The sequence below is a fragment of the Neurospora tetraspora genome (assembly GCF_033439725.1).
Source record: "Neurospora tetraspora strain CBS 560.94 chromosome Unknown B0H65scaffold_2, whole genome shotgun sequence".
In the NCBI taxonomy this organism is placed as follows: Eukaryota; Fungi; Ascomycota; class Sordariomycetes; order Sordariales; family Sordariaceae; genus Neurospora; species Neurospora tetraspora.
In genome coordinates, this window is record NW_026944384.1 from 1807630 (window position 1) to 1826971 (window position 19342).

General features: G+C 39.0%; 3 protein-coding genes across 3 annotated transcripts; 1 reads left to right on the top strand and 2 right to left on the bottom strand.

Moving 5' to 3' along the window:
• Positions 1 to 1078: 1078 nt before the first annotated feature.
• B0H65DRAFT_455902 (uncharacterized protein) lies at positions 1079 to 2213 on the bottom strand. The gene is made up of 2 exons (XM_062826261.1): positions 1530 to 2213; positions 1079 to 1463 (listed from the first exon to the last, which is right to left on the bottom strand). The coding sequence occupies exons 1-2, from the start codon at positions 1746 to 1748 to the stop codon at positions 1341 to 1343; spliced, it is 342 nt and encodes a 113-aa protein (XP_062684073.1). The 5' UTR covers positions 1749 to 2213; the 3' UTR covers positions 1079 to 1340.
• Positions 2214 to 14565: 12352 nt separating this feature from the next.
• Positions 14566 to 16521, top strand: B0H65DRAFT_98738 (splicing factor, Prp19-binding domain-containing protein). The gene has a single exon (XM_062831656.1). The coding sequence runs from the start codon at positions 14792 to 14794 to the stop codon at positions 16355 to 16357; it is 1566 nt and encodes a 521-aa protein (XP_062684074.1). The 5' UTR covers positions 14566 to 14791; the 3' UTR covers positions 16358 to 16521.
• Positions 16471 to 18926, bottom strand: B0H65DRAFT_98744 (DNA polymerase alpha subunit B N-terminal-domain-containing protein). Its single transcript, XM_062831657.1, has 3 exons — positions 18225 to 18926; positions 16839 to 18174; positions 16471 to 16761 (listed from the first exon to the last, which is right to left on the bottom strand). Exons 1-3 carry the CDS (start codon positions 18713 to 18715, stop codon positions 16585 to 16587), a joined length of 2004 nt encoding a protein of 667 aa, XP_062684075.1. The 5' UTR covers positions 18716 to 18926; the 3' UTR covers positions 16471 to 16584.
• Between the last annotated feature and the right edge of the window lie 416 nt (positions 18927 to 19342).

Sequence of the window (19342 nt, forward strand, 5' to 3'; positions counted from 1 at the left end):
AGCTATCTGATGATATTGTGCTTCCAGAAGGCCTGGTTGGTCACATCGACATTGACACCCAGCCCGATGAGCCCTCAAATATCTTCTGTCGGCCAGCACGCTAACAGAGTTACTCTACAGACACACCAAGACTGATACACCATCAACGATACAACCTCTCCGCCAAAACCCCAACAGGTCCAACACTTCCGTCCACATCAAGCTGCCAAACCCTCCAGGAAAACACATGACATCTTTGGGTGATTTTTGCAAGTCCATTTTTTTCTGCGCACCACGATCGGCCTATCCCTCACCTGGTGAAGGATAGCCATCAAGGTCGCAAGGCAGTGGTGCCGTGTTAGCCGTCCCTCCAAACTAGGGCCCAAAGAAACAGGAATCGAACCCGCCCAGCTCATACACAGCGGCACACCTCATTCTCAAAACACGCCTGGCGTGCCCCGAGAGAAAGACAACGACAGACCTGGAGCCCATCGTCATCAGACCCAGGCGCCATCCGCAAAAACTTTAAAAAAGAATGGCGCCCGAGCCCCGGGCCAAGACACTTGGACACCGGAGGTTGTATGTACGGAGTTCGTTATGTTCGGTGTCTTTGGTCTCATCCAGATGATCAACGCAGAATACATTAGATAGCTGTTTCCAGCCTGCAATCTGCGTGTTGCATGTGAGCACCCTCGGCGACGGCCGATAACAGGAGTATGATCATAGCTGCGGAAAGACACTTTGCACATCAGCTACTTCAAGGACCAAACTCCTGCCCAACTGTGGTTTTCAACACAATCGGAGGGGTGGGGTCGCCTGTGAAAGGAGAGGTAAGAGGGTACGATCGCCTCTGCTCTCATCAAACTTCCCCGGGGTAGTCCTGTCGGAGGATCCATCCGGCCTGTGAGTCGGGTGATCAGTCCGTCATTGTGGCCGCGACAAGACTTAGGGTTGCGTCTCTGCGTTTGCTCTGAATGCTGTCGAAGGAGTATCTAGTCGTTTTCGCGAACATGGGCGTGAGTAACTTGGCGCGAAAAGGTGGAATCAGCATTCAGGTTCCCGGGCGGCACCGCGTGGAGGTGCAGAGGCCGACTTCGCCGCCCTCACAAATGATGCGAGGTGAGGACGGTGCTGGAAGATGGTTTGAAACGACCAGCGAGACTGCGCGATAGGGGGAACTGCGCGACAGTGCTGGTTGAGGAGGGGCAAGGACAGACAAGGGACAGGCGGATGCAGGGGCGCTTCTTGTCTCTGTTGGTGCCGGGAAGATCGCCATCCTTGGCCTTGATGAGGTGTCTGGGCCGACAGGTTGAACAGGCGAAGGTGTCAGATGGAGGAGCCGCATATGTGCAGGTTGAAGACTAGCGCGGCCTGCCGACATATGCTGCCCTCTGGTCGGCATTGATGCGCATGAGAGACACCAGGCTGTCGAGCGACTCGTTTCTGTGCTCAGCTACCAGGTGGTCGATTTTCGCAGCACTGATCTGGATGTGAGACCGAGGTTAGTTTCCAGCGCAAACGAGTGATGTGCGGTGTGAGAGCAGACATACGATATTGGAGGAGTCTGCGCAGACTAGAGTCGATGCCCTGCGGTGCTGATGACGAAACTGCACTGGGAAGAAGACCGAGCCCCAAGGTAATGTCGACAAGGAACAATGCCTGAACGAGAGCCTTATGGGTAGGAAAACTATGCTACTGGCGGAAGGCTGATGGATGATCGTGAGCTTGGGCCTCATCAGTTTGAAGTCAGAAAGTTGCTGCTCCATCATGTCTACAAAGACTTGATCGGGAACACCTAGAGATGAGAGGTCGGAGGAGGAAAGAAGACCGTGTTGCTGAAATGTCGCTGGTGCTGTGCAACCCGTGGGATGTGGAGACTGAAAGAGAGCGTGTCGAGTGAGGAAAAGTGAAGCTTGAGCAGAGGAAAAAGGTCGAAGGGAGAAGGGATTTTATAGAGAGACGGAGATATGTGTAGTGAATGGCGGATCCTCAGAGATTGAAATGCTTGTTTGATGATTATGGAGATGAAAACGAACGGGTCAAACAGAGCTGGGGAGCCCAGAATATATACGCCAAATTCTTCGTCCCCCACCTTGCTTCCAGGACTTTCTTCCTGTCTTGGTTGAGTTCTGTACCTTCCTCAGCGTCTTGCTTCTTTCCCCAAGGGAGTCTTTGCCTTCCTTCTGCCTGGAGAAGCGCTTTCTGCAAGTCTTGGAGCTCCTTCCTGTCCTAGAGTTGTGATAGTGAAGTCACAGGTGTTGCTCCGTTCGTCGCGTCGCTGAAAGTCGGAAAGCACAGACCAACAAACGCCCGAACCAGGGCCGTCATATGTGATATTATAGGTAATAATCGATATGGGGTTCAACGTAGCTTGATTATATATATGTGTATAAGACTGGCTCTACAGACTTAAAGCTCTAGCATCTAAGTAAAAACCCTACATATCCCAGTCTAGCTGGGCACGTACACAGCCAATAAATCTCCTAACCTCTAACATACCCCCTTAAATCTAGTGTACAAACTACACTAAATCTACCCAAATATACCCTAAAATACCCTAAAATTCTTCTAAAACTAGCTAAAAATAATGCTATTCCCAAATTACTTTCTCGTTATAGTAGCTTTTAAGCTATCATTCATAAAAGTTTTACCCTACTACATTTACTATTATACTTACTGATTCGTTACCCGAATCCTCCTTTATAAAATTCTCTATACCCTTCGAACGGCCTATAACGATATCTCTACTACTAAATTCTTGCAATTGAATTTATAGCTGCTATAGCTCTATAAGTCCCAATTACTCTATAAACTTTAAATATACTATGGGAAGAAAGCTTTTGGTAAAGCTATTTACAATTTATTCCTTAGTTAGTATATAGACTACGTCTACTAATTTCCTCTCTTATGTTTACTTTAACTAATATTTATATATATTAACGTACTTGAATTTAATTATGAACTGAACTCCTTCTTTTACAATAAATCATATCGTTTATTTATTATTATAGCCTATAAGTATAGCCTCTTAATTTTTAAACCTTAAGGTAAATTCGTTAAAGAAATAGCGAATGTAAATAGCCTCTTTAATTCCCTAGCTAAGGGATAACAATTCGGCCTCTATAGAGGAGGTCGTGATTATGTTTTGTTTATTGGCTCGCTAATCGACTATAGCGCCTAAGAGTTTAAGTATAAACGCTTATAAACTCTTTCGATTAGAAAAATTATTTAAAATTACGTCCTTCAATTATAACGTAGAAGTTCTAACGGTCTTTACTACTTAATTGAAGGACGTAATTTTAAATTATAAGAAGGTAAAACAATACTCAATTTACAACCGTATAATATACTAAATTGGGATTTAAATTGAATTAAGTAAATTTGGAGACCGGAAAAACTACGTTTAGTCGCAACGTAATAGTAATATAAAAAATCGAACCGATTTAATTTAATACGTATAAATTTCGTATAGGATTATATTATTTTAATAAAGTAGGAATTCTTCTTTAACTATAGGCGTAGAATATAATTTCATAGTACGTTTAACCTTCTCCGCAATCTTCTAAATATAATTATATTATAATAATTAAATTACTTTTTCTTCTTAATTTCGAATAATCTCGATACCTAAAAACTACTTCAATAGTTCTCTACCCATTAATTAATACTTCTTCTCTATAGCGGCTACTACTTCTTTAATTATAGCAATCTCTTTATCCTTATACTTATAAATAATAACGATATCGTCGACGTAAAAGAAGAAAAATACGTTATCTTTAATAAGGATATTAGGTTCTATAGGGAAAAGGTTTATACTTATAATTACGAAAATTTTAGTAAATTCCTGCTACTAAAGGAAGGGAGATTTCCGTAGATTATATAACGTATATAGTAGTTAAAATACTTAGCCTTTTCTAATATACTTAAGGGGAACCTTTATAAATACTACCTTATCGAGTATAGTATTAATAAAAGCGTTCTTTATATTGTACTAAATTAAATCGAAGTTAAAATAAGTAGCTATAGTTATTGAAATATAGAACGATTTAATTATTAGAATTACTACGTACGTTTTATATACGCTATCCTTAAATTATTACTTCCTATGTATAATTAAACGTACTTTATATTTAAAGAACCGGCCGTTTTAATTGAATTTATAAGTATATACCTATATCGAACCGAATATTTCGTTATTCCTACTTCCTCGATACTAACCTACTTCTAAAACTTCTTATCCTCATATTTATCTAGGTGTTCCTTCTTTATAGCTTTGAAGAGTTCCCTAAAGGAATAAGAATTAAAATTACTATAATATTTTAGAAGAAGTAGAAAATTAGTTAGATAAAGGGTCTTCAATATACCCTTTATTCTATGGCGGTTAATAATATCCCTTATTATTTTTCATTTCGAATTATAATTGGAATTAATATCGATACTCCTTTTTCTTATTTATTCCAAGAAGGTTTAGTTTACGACCTTATTTCCCTAAAAGCCTACAAATCGATTACCCTTTTGCAAATAAAAATAACGCAGCCTAATAAAAGTATTAATTTATAATTAATTATAATTTTTCATTAAAATAAAAGAGGTCAGTTATTAAAAACGCGGCTAAATTTTCAAAAAGTATGGGGAAATAACCCTCTTTTTTATCCTTCGAATTTAAAATTATATTTTAAAAATCCGATAGTAATTATACGGGCGGCGATAGTAAAGGCTCTAAGGACCCTTACGGTATTTCTAAACCTAACGGTATCTTTAATACTTACAGGACTTCTAAAAATTTACATTATATTTATATTTTTAGAAACCCTAATTCCTCTTTTTCTTCTAATATATTTTCGGTTTCGGTAGGAAAGTCTTGGATAACGGGGCTAAGAACTCCGTTATTTATAGTAGGTATAGCTTCGACCTATAGGACGTCTATTTACGCAATATTTATTTAATAAAAGTCTCTTAATTGTGCAGCCAACTCTTTAAAGGAAATATTAAGGGCATTATAGATTTTTTTAATATTACTACTAAGGAAGACTTCGTCTTTATTAAATACGATATTTCATATAATAATAATAAAATTAGTATAGGGATTCTAGATCCTATAAATATTCGTTAATTAGTATCCAACTAAATAACTAACCTAAACGTAGTCTTTAAATTTTATTAATTCATTTTATTCTTGTATAATTTTTATTATAAAAGTAAAAGCCTTACAACTTGTCACGATACCGACCTAGCAAAGGCTTTGAGAAGACGTATTATTGTACGGAGAGAAGAAGATTAGAAGAGAGTAGAAAAAACTCTACTCCTCAACTATATATATAAACTAGGTGAAGACATGCTATAAATCGAAATAAGATACGACTGGAGAATTGTAGGGTTACGGTGCCGGAACGCTGAAGGTTCAGCGGTATAATATTTAATACCGTAATAATACCCCCGGCTTTAAAACGCAATTAACTTTAATTGTTCATAAAATGAAAAGTACTATAATACTTAAGATATAATAGTATAGGCCCCGCGTATAGCGGGTGTATATTAAAGTCTCGGTATAGTCCTTACGTTGCTTGCCCCCTAAAACGTTATTTAATCGATGGAATATAAGCGCGCTATCCCCGATTTAAATAAGATTACGTAACGTTCGGGCTTTAATTTTCGTCGTATATTCCTCTTCCTTCTTCCTTCGCGTTTTCTTATCCCTGTTTTTTTCCTTCCTTTTTTACCCTTTACCTTTAAACTTTCTTTCGTCCTTCCGCACTTATAAAGTAATTATTACGACTTTAGGGTATCCTAATATTAAAACTTATTTATTCTATTATTGAAATTTTAAGTTCCTATTATTTTATATAAAAATTCTTCGAAATACCGCCGAGATTCCATTGTGTTTAGCCTAATGTTAATATTATTCCCGTTAAGGGATTTAGTTATATAATTTGCTTTCGCTACGCTACTAAATATGCGACCGTTGATGGTAGTGAGCTGGTTAAATTTTTTATTGTCTTCCCTTCGTGAAGAAAAAGAAATATTATTTTCATTATAAATATAAGTAGAATTACGATTTAATAAATTTATTTAAAGTATTTTTATAATTAATAACGAAATATTAATGTAGTTAGGCCGTTATTTTTATAGACGGAAATAATATTAATGTTACTTCTATAATCACTTAAGCCTCGGAATTCTAAAAGAAAGATGAAGCGGGTAAATTTATTTAGATTTAGGAGATTCGCGCTCGTATTACTATTGAAACCTATAAGTTGATAGAATATTTCAATATTATTAACGAGGTAATAAAATTCGAAAAAGGTATTATTAATACTAAGAAAAAAACTGGCGATATTATAAATTTATAATTATTATAATATTCCTTTTGCGATTTTCGATTATTATATTAATTTTATAATAGTATAATACTATTATTAAAATTATTAATCGTTATTATATTTTAGTTTAGGTGTAGGCTTTTTAGTATTTTACTTTTAGTATTCCTTTAAAAGAATATTACTATTAACGCGATTCTTAAAAGTTTTGTTTATTCCCGGGTAATACCGAATATGAAATTTAATATCTTATTAAATTTTCCTATTATACTTCGGTCGGTATTGAAGTAATGCGGTATTTTAGTACCCTTAAGAATACTATAGCCTAGGCTGATATTAAGGCCGAAATAGAATATATTATATCCAATTTCTTTATATTAGTAATAATTTAAATTAGGTCCGAAGTACTTTCGTAGGACTGGTATTTAGTAAGGATAATACTATTTTAAATAATAGAAATTAGGTTAGCGCCTTCGTAATTGAAATAAAATATTAATAGAATTATAATTATACCGCTACGATTCTCTAATATGAATTATTAAAATAAGATACCCTATATAAGAATTATAAATTATAAAACTATAAAACTATAGTACTAAAATTATAAATATACTTATTTGTTAAAAGAAAGAAAGAACGTATATTATTATTTTAAATAATTTATCTCTCCTTCCTATATATTATTATTTAAATTAATTTATCTCTTCCTTCCGTACTTCGGCAGCTAAATCAATTTATTTCTTCCTTCCATATTTAAACTTTTAAATTTTATTTATATTCTTTAGAATCGGGGGCTCCGACGGGGCGGGTTATAAGGCAGCTCTGACGCCGGTATAAACTCGGTAGTATAGGGTATTAGGTTCGGAGTAGAATCGTTTTAATATAGTATAGGGCCCGGCTTCCCGGGGTTTTTAGCATAAAAATCCTTAATATTATTAATATTTTCTTAAAAGTCCTTTACCGGCTTCTAATTGGATCGGTAGGGTTTCGGCTACTTAATTTTATATTCGAAGTCTCCATCCTTATTCTATTTAGAATTAATAATTTGTTCGAAGTATTATTCTTCCTCGCTGGAGTTTATAAAGGATATTATAGCGCTTTAAGCCCGCTAGTCGAAATTTATATTAGTAATTTCTTAGTTTAGGAGGCCTTCTTAGTAGAGGCGGATAAGAGAAGTATAGAAAATTAGGAAAATTCGGTAAGAAGGGTCTATTATAATAGTTATAACTTTTTTATAAATTTTCTTAATAATAAAAGGGCCCGCCTATTTATTAACAAATTTAGTAATTAAGCAGCTTTAATCCTAATAATATGTATTAATTTAAACCTTATTTTTAATAGTATACCAGGGTATATCTAAGCAGTAAACGTTAATATAATAGTACTATCGTTCTTAAACTTCCTCTATAAATAAACTAATATAGGCAATAATCTTATCTACCTATTTTTTAATATATTAGGCATCTAAGAATTCTTAATACTAAATAAGCAATATAAGACCGTCCTGGGATAATAGTAATTCCGTACCTATCCGGGGGTATTAGTTGTAGTTAGTAAAAAACGGGCTAAAACCAGTAGTCTCGGGAATATAATTATTAACAGCGAATTTAATTAAAGGAAACTATTATAACTAATCGTTCTAAAAATATAAATAAAAGGCCCTAAAATATTATTTAATTAAAGCATTAATAATCTCCGTTTACTTATTAATTTCCGGGTAAGCTAAGGACGATAACTATTATTAAACCCCTAATTAACAATAGAATTCCCTTTAAAAAGAAACTATAAATTGGGTATTTCAGTCTAAAACAATAGAGTTTAGGATTTTATAAAAGTAGTAGACCTCCTAGAAGAAAGCGGCAACGATTTTTCGGATAATTAAACTATAAATAGGGATATAATACCATATTTTCGAAAGTCGGTTAAACGCTATAATAATATCGAATTTATTAAATTATTCACTTTCCGAAAAGTTTCAATTATTTTACGAATAAAGGGGATAGGATACTTATTTTTAATAATAGCGTTATTTAAGCCCTAATAATCAATATAAATATATATATTACTATTAGGTTTTTTAGTAAGTAAAATAGGGGCTACGGCGGGCGAAAAGTTAGGGCGGATAAATCCCTTTAATAAATAGTCGTCAAAATATTTCTAAATAGTCCGGAATTCTTTTTAGAATATAGGCTACGGGTAATAATATAAAGGGGTTTTATTAGGAATTAAATCGATTTTAACATTGAAATGGTAGTAAAATAGTATTATAGTAGCAGTATTTAGGTCAAAGGCCTTTTAAATATAATAGAAGTAATTAGGTAGGGTATTTAAAATCTTTTATTATATTAGGGGTAGTTTCCTATTAATATACTTTTAGATATCCTTAATAAAGATTGCGCGGAATTATAATTTTTCGGCGATTTAATCCCTAAAGCCGGTAATAATTTTAATAAGCGGTTTCTTTATTAATCTTTTTCGAAAATAATATATAACGTAATATAATTAAGGTTATATAGTATTTATTTGAAATTTTCGGGTACCAAGTTAGGGAGAGGGGCCGCTTAGCCCGGTTAATTATTAATTTAAAATAAGGATAGTATAATAGTTTTAATAAAGTAATATAATTACGTTAGGATATAATTATAAATTTCGACGCTAGGTTCTTTATATATAAAAATAAAATTAAGGGCGGATAGTAAGTAAATAGAAGTATTCTAAGGCTATAAATAACCGTTAAAGTAATTATTTACTATAGTTAAATAATTATATATATTAAATAAGTAGCGGCGAAACTGTCATAGCCGGGTGGTAAGTCGGGACCGGTCTTTTAATAAAAGTTTAATAGCGGGCTAAGTTAAATTAATTTTAGGAGTAAATATACTAATAATAATTCGTATAAGGGACGGCGATATTTCAGTAGCGAAGATACTTGGAAATTCTATCGTCCTTTTAATTTAAATAATAGTAGGGTTATATTTTCGTAATTAAAGGAAGCCAAAAATAATATTCGGGCCTCCGAATAGCTAAATAAAGAAAGTAAAGCAGTCTATAAACGAATTAACAGAATATAAGATAATATAATATTAGGAGATTTCGCTACCTTTCCGGCCGTTTGCGAATTATAGGATACGAATTCGAAGGAGGGGCGTAATTAGGAAGTAATATTATTATACGAAGGAGGAGTCGACGAAACTTATTAAAAATATCCAGAATTAATTATAATAGAATAAGGGATTAGTAGCGTATTATTAAAATATAGAAAATTCGAGAACGAAAAATTAGTATTAAAGCTTATAGAATATAAATATAAATTATTTATCGTTTTTAAATTCTTCTTTTAGTAGCGTCTTTTATTAAAAATTAAATTTTTCCCGCTTTTATCTCGGTTATTATGGAAGTAGCGGCGAAATTAGCGGATTTTTTTCCCTTAATAGTATAAGCTATTATATAGTAACCCGCGCTACCGTAATATATATAGAAGTTATTTTTCATCCGGCGGTCCTTTTTAGCCTAAAGAATTAGGCCCTTCTTATATTAGGAAATTTAGGCCTAGACTTTATTTAAAATTATAGGGTCCCTAGCATCGGCGGTTTAATTTAATTAAAAATTAGGTGAAGAACTACCGGTCCGGCCGCGATATTATTTATTAGTAATATTATTTATTAGTTTGCGTAATAGTATAATTTATTGGTTAAATTCATTAATTTTAGGCCTAGAAATTATATTAATTAATACGTCCTAAAGTTTATAACTAACTTTTATTTTAAAGGTATTAACCTATCAGTAACTATTAAATTCGTAGAGGTCGGCTAATTTAATAAATTTAGTAATAAAATTAGCGAAGGTAGAACTACTTTATTTAAAATAATTTATATCCCGGACCGCTTTAGTATAAATATTTAAAGTAATATAGTATAAGTTAAATTAATTCAAAAGGTTTTAGAAATCGGTAAGGCTTAATAATTAGAGGGTAAAATTGTAAAGAAATAACGTAATAATATCGATTTTAAATTATACCCAAATATAAATATCGGTAGAAAGGCGTTAAAATATATAAAGGATACAATCCGCCGGCGTAAAGAAGGTAATAATATCGAAGGCAAAGTTAATACGAACGAAGGATTTCTAATTAATATATTCCTTTTATTATTTAGCGAAGGAAGCTTTTACGCTAATAAAAATAGGGGGTTTAGCGCTACGAAGGCGGGTAGACGGGGCCGAAGCTAATATAATTAGGGTTAATAAGGGAAGGGAAATAGCGATCTCTTATTATATTTAAGCTATAGTTTAAGTAATTTATTTTTAGGCTTAAGTTTCGACGTCGGCGATATATTATTAGGTTTATTAAGTTTAGGCGGTCGCGGCGTCAGTTTAGTATTAGATTTCGTAAATATAATTATAAATATTAATAAATTAGGTTTCGATAGCGCTGAAGTGAAGTTAGAATTGGGAGAGCGTTTCGGGCTCCTATTTTATAATTAAAACGAAGTTAGAGAAATCCTTATTTAACCTTAGAACAGCGGTATAGATATTTAGCTAATTCCCTTCAGAGAAGAGGTCGTAGGCTAGGGCTACGCGAGTAGTATTAAAGTTAAAATTAGGCTTCGGAGCGCCGGATAATAAGCTTAGCGTAGTATCTATAATTAAGCGTATTAGTTGTAGTAGTATTATTATAATATAATGTGATTAGGGATATAGAGAAAAATTGAAAGATTTTAGAGAAATACTTCGGGAAATATAAGGCTCGGATAGGGTAGGGTTCAGTAAAGTCAGTATTAATTCTAAATATAGTTAAAAGCGAGACGATAAAGTATTATTGGGCAATTAGTTATAGAGAAGGTATAATAAATTATTATAATACCGACTTAGTAGAGGCTTTGAGAAGATGTATTATTGTACGAAGAGAAGAAGATTAGAAGAGAGTAGAGAAAATTCTGCTCCTTAGTTATATATATGAATTAGGTAGAAATATGCTATGAGTCGAGATGAGATACGATTGGAAAATTGTAGAGTTACAGTACCGGAACGCTGAAGGTTCGGCGGTATGACATCTGGTGCCGTGATACAACTATATACCTTAAAGTACGTAATAATAAGGGAAGGGTCTAATAAAAGAACGATACCATCTCTAAATTAATAGTACGTTTCGAATCGGTCTTAGGGAGATTTCTAATAATATTCCGCCTTAAGGGTTAAGTTGTATAAGTATATAATTACTTTAGTAATTTCTATCTATAGTTCGTAAAGAAGTGTTACGAACTTTAAGCGATGACACGGGCCAACCAAGCCACCGGGAACACAACAGCCACGTGAAGGCTGGGTAGTGTAACCTTCCCAGGAATAAGAGCCAGGATCGGAGCAAGGAGGGCTCACATCTGCCAAGACAGGCTCATGAGACAGTCAAGAGCTCATGAGCCGAGAAGAAGCTTATAAGACGTCTGAAGGCTCATGAGCCAGTTCACGATCAATGAGCTAGACACATGTAACTAGAATCACCAGAGTATAAAGGGACGACTGGAGAACTCAGATTGTCAGATAGTTCGACAGTAGTCAATAGACCATCGTCATCAGAGACACGTATAACGATACTTATTGTGAACCTTTTGGCTTCACCGAACTGCACCTGATAGTTTACTTCCTTCAGCTATCTCATTTAGGCAGATCAGACTGCCGTTCGTCACAAGAAGATTTGTACTTAATTATATTACTATAACTTTAATTTTAATCATACTCCCTAAATACTCTACGCCGCTATTTTAAACTTACATATAAAATATTAAAGGCTCAATACTAATTCCTTTAGTAATAAACTAAATAGTAATCTTCTTACTACTAATTATTTCGTTATTATATTCGACTACCTAAAGTATAATCTAATACTAAATTTACAACCCTATATAAAAGGATTCCAAATATATAATTATAAATTCGGCTTTTTTATTACCTAAGTAATATACCTAAACGAATCTAGACTACTGGTCTACGACTACTATTAAATTTAAGTATTTCTAACCCCCTACTTTTATTTCTTTATAAAAGAAGAAATCGACGGCTGATTGTAATCTAAGGCCCTCTAAGTAATTATAAACTTTTCTACGTACTTAACACTTCAATTTAACTTTAGTATATAGTTTGCAATATATTATATCCAATCCCTTAAATTGCACGCTATATTTTTACTCTATTAATTTAACTAAAATTTCGGGTCCCGGGTAGCTAAATTAAAAATACTAACGAAAGGGTTTACCCTTTTAGGGCTTCCGCATAATATAATTTATATACTATATAGTGAAAGAAGATTTCTTAACGCTATTTTACAAAAAAATATATTCTAAAATAAATTACTTATATTTAATAAATATAATAAATAAGGGAGTCCGTAAAGCGGGAGTACAAATAACTATTCTTATAATCCTAATAGATTTATTTATCTTCGAATTATTTTAAAGAGACGAAGTTATAAATTATACCTAGCATTAAAGCGACGTTAAAGAATTAGAACTCTCTATCTCTAACGTCGTCCTAGACTGTAATTGTAATAATACTATACCCCTCGATAAGAATCCGCTTATTTCTAACCTATACGTAATTACTAATATTTAATAGAATAAAATTTTTAACCCAATTAACCTTATTAAAAATATATATTATTATACTTAAATTAAAGATTATAAAGTCTCTCAATAGGTATATAGTGCCGCGTTTCACTATAAGTACTAAAAGATTACCCTTACTTACCTAACGTCTATAGAATTAATTATTTTAATCCTTATCGTCTTGCTACGTTCGCAAATAGTTAACAGCCTCTTTAAATATTTTATCCTTCTTTAAATTAACAAACGTACGCTTCTTAATAATAGGACTTTCGACTAAACCTTTATAGGCTAACTATAACTTAGCGTAGTAGTATTTATCTAAATTATAGCCTGGCTATTTATAGAATTTATATAGGGATTGTCGCGGTTGTTTATTCGTTAGTAAGGACGAAGAGGAAGTACGCTTATTTTCATTAATATTCTTCATAAATTTACTATTCTTACTTGCAACTTCTCTCCGTCCCTCTACTTCTAAGCTAAGGTTTTATTTATCGCTAGGAACGTTCTCTTTAACGGACTTACCGCTTAATATAGCCGCGAACGCAATACCCTTAAGTAAGGGGGCACGACCCTTTCCCTAAATAGTATTCGCTATTACTACTTTACGAAAATTCTTAGCTACAGTATAGAAAAAAAATTTAAAATTAAGGTTTCTCTTAATCTCCTTATTATACTAAAGCTAGTAATTGTTTACCTAAGCGGTATAAGGATTCGATTTTATAGCTGTATAGAATTCTAGGAACTACAAGTCTAATCTATTTACTCTAATAATTCCTCTAATAATATAGAGGACTATAGCTATTTCCTAATAAAAGGTCTAATTATACTAATTATAGTTAGCTCTACTAGGGGGCTTAAAAATATTAATAAATCTAACCCGGGCGAATTTCTTTACCTTATAGTTGTTAAAAGTAGTAGATTTATTAAAATTATTGTACTACTTATATCAACTAATATATTTAATAAAATTAATTTCCTAGTAATTATCTCCAACGGTTTTAAATATCCAACGACTTAATATAATCTTCTTAATACCTAAGTTAAAGAAGGTCTTGACCTTTACACACTAATCTAATTTCTTAATTATATAGCTACAATAGTCGCGCTTATAATAAAAGCTATAAAGTTTAGCGGCAATAGATAAGGCAACTTCCCTATCCTTCTTAATTTCCTTAATTTCTCTAACGGGAACCTCCCCCTAATAGTTAGCGATATTGGGCTCTGCAGGCTCAATTGGCTAGGGCGTACGGTTATTGGGATCGATATATTTCTAAATACTAAAATCTTAGGCTATAGAAATAAATGTATTTTCCTAAACCGGCTAATCCTTAGGGCTATTGAGAGTAACGCTATTAATTTTAGTTGTAAATATTGTTAGCAATCGTTTAATCGGTTATCGTTATTAGCGATAACTTTAACGGTTAAATTAATAAGACTCTTAATTGTAATATTATAGGTAATAATCGATATAAGGTTCAACGTAACTTGATTGTAAATATATATATAAAACTGGCTCTGCAAACTTAAAGCTCTAGCATCTGGGTAAAAATCCCGCATATCCCAGTCTAGCTGGGCACGTGCACGGCCAGTGGATCCCCTGGCCTCTAACATCATGCGGGGCATTCGGTAGCTGCGCCGGGTCTTGGCAGCGGGAACCAAACAACCCGCTGTGCCCTGCAAGGTCCACTTGCCGCGTCACGAAATTTACATACTGCACGTATCGTACTTGACCGTTGCACTGTAATTTCATCATTACCACCCGGACATGAAAGTTGCACTTCCCATTTCATTCTGAACTCCATTTCATCCTTTTGGGTTCGCTATCTGTACTTAGTTTAATCTTTCAGCCTTGCATTGCCAACCCGATATCAGCTTTACACGCCCACACCCACGCCCACTATGCCGCCAGCTAAGAGCATGACGGCCAACCCGGTCAAGGCACCGCGCTACCGCGCCGGCAAGCCCACCGGAGTCGACTCCGAATCCGAATCCGACAACGTTTCCGAAGACGACGAGGAGGCCCCCAAGAAGCCTCCCACGCGGAAGGTGCCAGCGCCCAAGTTCGTCAACGCAGCAGGTCCCGGCCGAATCATCAGCCGTGGCAACGATGGCAAGATCAACCTGAAAGCCGTCGGGATAGGCAGCAGCGCCCAAGACGACGAGGAAGAAGAAAATCAGCGACGGGCAGCAGCTGCGAAGGCGCGCATTGCGGCCGAACAGAAAGCAAGAGAGGAGGGGTTCGTGACAGAGGAGGAAGACGAAGAGGAAGAGGAAAGTGGTAGCTCAGAAGAAGGGTCCGAAGAGGAAGAGAGCTCAGAAGAAGAGGAAGCACCAAGGCGGCTGATGCTGCGACCAAAGTTCATTCGCAAGGCCGACCGCGAAGCTGGGGTAACCGCATCCAACTCCACCTCAACAGGAAAGAAGTCAACACCCGAAGAAGACGAAGCAGCTGCCGAAGAGGCCCGCCGCCGCGCTGCCGACGAGCTCGTTGAGGAGCAAATCAAAAAAGACATCGCCGCCCGCGCCGCCGGCAAGAAGCATTGGGACGACGACACCGACCCAGAAGACGACCAAATCGACGACACGGACGACATCGACCCCGAAGCCGAATATGCTGCCTGGAAGCTGCGCGAGCTCAAGCGTGTGCGTCGCGAGCGTGAGGCCATCGAGGCCAAGGAGAAGGAACTCGCAGAGATCGAGCGCCGGCGGAACCTCACGGAAGAAGAGCGTCGTGCCGAAGACGAGAAACACCTGCAGCAGCAAAAGGAGGAGAAGGAGGGCAAAGGCAAGATGGCGTACATGCAAAAGTACTTCCACAAGGGTGCTTTCTTCCAGGATGAGAGCAAGGAGATGGGACTGGATAAGCGAGACATTATGGGCGCGAGGTTTGCGGACGATGTTAGGAACCGGGACCTGTTGCCGAAGGCGCTGCAGTTGCGAGACATGACCAAGTTGGGAAGGAAGGGCGCCACCAAGTACAGAGACCTCAAGAGTGAGGATACGGGACAGTGGGGCCGGTTGCATGACAACAGACCGGGGAGGGAGTTTGACAGGTTTGGAGATGAAAGATTCCAGCCTGACGGCTCGCATAGGGATCGGTACAGTGATAGGGGTGGTGATGGGCCGAAGGGCTCGAATGCCATTCCGCTGGGTGATCGGAAGAGCGCTTCTGAGAGACCAAGGGGTGACGACCGGTCGCGTGGCGAGGATCGGTATAGGGGAGGCGATAGGGATCGCGACCGCGATGGAGACCGTTCCCGGGATCGTTACCGTGATAGGGACGGAGACAGAGACCGGCACCGGGACCGTGACAGACGTCGGGATGATGATTACAGGGAGAGGCGCCGGTCGCCGTCCCCAAGACGTGATCGTGATCGCGACCACGGTGAGCGGAGGAAACGGTCACCATCCAGAGAGCGAGATCGTCATGAGAGCGACAAACGAAGAAGGGTGGATACTAGGTAGTAGCCTGTCATGCCTACCTGCGGCCACCTCGGGTTATGCTAGTACTCCTTGCAGTAATATCGATGTACAGTATCACCAAGCTGGATGTGCATACTTTTCCATTCCGACGCCGAACCACCTGGTTATATCCTAATACCAATGCCAAAAATAGTTCAACCCAGAACCATACCTCCAGTTGCCACATCATTCAAGACATGTCTACGAACCCCAAAACTTTCATATCCCGTTCAAATCCTGGTAACCTCCACCCTCGCCCTCTCAAAGACCCTGTGGGCAAGCATCCCGCCAGGCGCAGCATCCGCCTCCGACAGCTTTGGCGGATACAGTGTCATCCTGGCATATGTACCCGCTCGCTTGCGTTGTGACAGATACCCGGGGTTGATAACCAGCACACTCTCAATGACCTAAGAAAGGGGACCGAAAAGTCAGCAACTGAACGCGTTTTCTGGATGGGAAAAAAGTACGACACCACAAAACATACCTTTGCAAAAGGCGGCAACGCACTGGGCACAATCAACACATCCGGGCGCACATTAACCATCTCTCCCAACTTCAAATAACTAACATCCAGCATCGCGCCCGGCGCCGCCTGCCCATCAATCACCTGCCTGCCCGTCTTCGGCAGCTTCGTCCGATCCGTCGGCGGGAACAGCGGGAAATAATGCCTCTGCTCGATCAGGTACCTCGCCACCCTCGACAAGCCGTTAGTATCCTCCACCGTACCACCGATCAACTCCTCGTGTTTGAGCTCCCACAGCGCATCCTGGCTGCTGATCCCCACCACCGTCTCGTTGAGGCTGAGCGTCATCGGGTTGCCGATGATCTTGATGCTCTTGTGCAGGCCGAGCTCCTTGCGGGGGAAAGCGTCTTGTGGCCAGGAGACGTGGCGGTCGATTACGTCGCGGACCGAGGGAACGAGGAGGATGGTGACGTGGGGGTTGGCGGATACGAGTCGGTTCAGTGCGGGCGAGATGAGGTACTTGAAGACGGTGCTCATGGTGGCGGCGTCGGGGTCGTAGACGGCTTCCTCGGGGAGGTCGAAGTCGCCCGAGGCGATGAGGGGGTGCTCGGCGTCGATGAAGGGACCGGTGAGGATGACGGCGTCGGCGTAGGTGTCTGCTGCTTCGTTGATGAGAGTGTGGAGCGGCTCGAAGTCAAGGTTGTCGTCGGCGGTGTAGGGGCCGGAGGCGAAGATGACGTTAAGAGGCATGGGGTTCTCGTCGTCTGTGTCCATGGCGTCCGGACCGCCGCGTAGCCTCTCGCGGTGTGCGGCCATGGTCTCTAGGGCGGAGGCAGCATTGGGCATGAGAGGCATGCGCAGGACTTCGTTCACAGTGAACTCGCGCCCTGTGGTGTTGGTTCCGCGTAGTGCGACGATCTGTCCGGGGAAGAACTGGTAACCCTTGAGCTTGCTCACGTTTAGGGGTACTCGGAAACCGCCGCCCATCCTCCTCGAGGTCTCTAATACCAGGGAAGCGGCATTGAGCTTGCCTTCGGACGAATCAGATGCAATGCGTCCGACTGCCACGATCTCCGTAGTACTCTGCATAGCCGCACTGCCGAATGCAGATTCGTCCAACTTGAGATGTTCCAGAACCAAAGTAGTGAAGTCGTCTATCCTGTCGTCCAAGATCTCTGATGCTTCGGAGAGCTTCATTGCAAGTGGCTTGTATCCCAGCTTCTTCTGGTCGGAGGCGGCAGTAAGTTTGATGCGAGACTCGCCAAAGGGAGCGATGGGAGGTTCGGGCACAGGGAGGTTTTCGTTGAGGATCTCGATCGCTTCGCCGGCGTTTTGTCTGTCTTTGAAAGAAGATGGTCTTGGAACGGTTAGCAGGAATACGTCGGCACAGATTTGGTCTTGACATACGGAATAGCGCCCATGGCATCCAGTTGAGCCTCCAGCTTCATCGGCGAGCTTACGGGCTCATTCTTCAAGCGGGAGCTGATCGGTGTCCCCATTAGTGTTTTCCTGGCCGAACCGAGCTTTGCTGCCCGTCGGGCGGCCGGCGTTGTAAGTCCATCGAGCATACCAAACACATCGCTATTGTTCCTCGCTCCTGGCCTTGGTGTTCCTCCCGGTCGTTTTTCGGTCTTGACTTGCTCCAGCGCCTGCGCTCGGTTTGCTCGTTCTAGTGTGTCTTGTAGGTCCTGCTTGAACTTGCGAACTGTGGACATGGACATCTTGGGCTGGTCCATGTCCATCTTGATGCAGTACGACTCCCACTTGAAGAACATATCTTGGACGTCGAGTTCGTGCAGGCGCATGATCGATTGGAGCTCGTAGATGACATCGGGTGACAGCTCGGTGTTGGCAGTGCCGAAGCGCTCGTTGAGCTCGGCCACGACTGGATCGGCCATGATCGCGATTGTGATGTTTGCGCTGGCTTTTCTCTCGGGTGCTCGTGGTGTTTAACAGGTTGGTCGAGTCTCCAAACTAACGGGCCTAAGGTTGTGTTTTCACGAATTGAAAGTTACCTGTACTGGGTATCACGAAGATAATCATGGAGGGGAACTACACATTTACAGAACGCGTCATGCTAACCGCGCCGTAGAAATCAATTAACGCGAAAACACGCTAAACCAATTGGCAGGGGTGGGTGGTCCTTGTGTCTTGAGGGTGTGACGCTATGGAGCTCAGGGGATCTGTGGCTGGTGCGTGGCTTCCCTAACGCTAACTCCAGATTCGGGAAAGCGCTTCGATGCAAGTTTGAGAGCTGTGCTTGCACGTTGCAGACGGATCGTCCGAAGTGCACAGAGGTGTTTATCAAGGTGCATTGCTTAACGAAGACTCAAGAAGATTGACATGTTCGGTTGGTGACATCTTCAAAATAGCATATCTTTTCAATATTTGACTACAAATCTTCCATATCTTGGTTCCAAGTCTTGGCTTTTCTTCGGTTCAGTCGGATAGATATTCGCCAATTTCCGTGATCATCGAAGCGATTTGAGGCCAGCAATCAAAACCCCTAATTCGGTTGTGGCTGA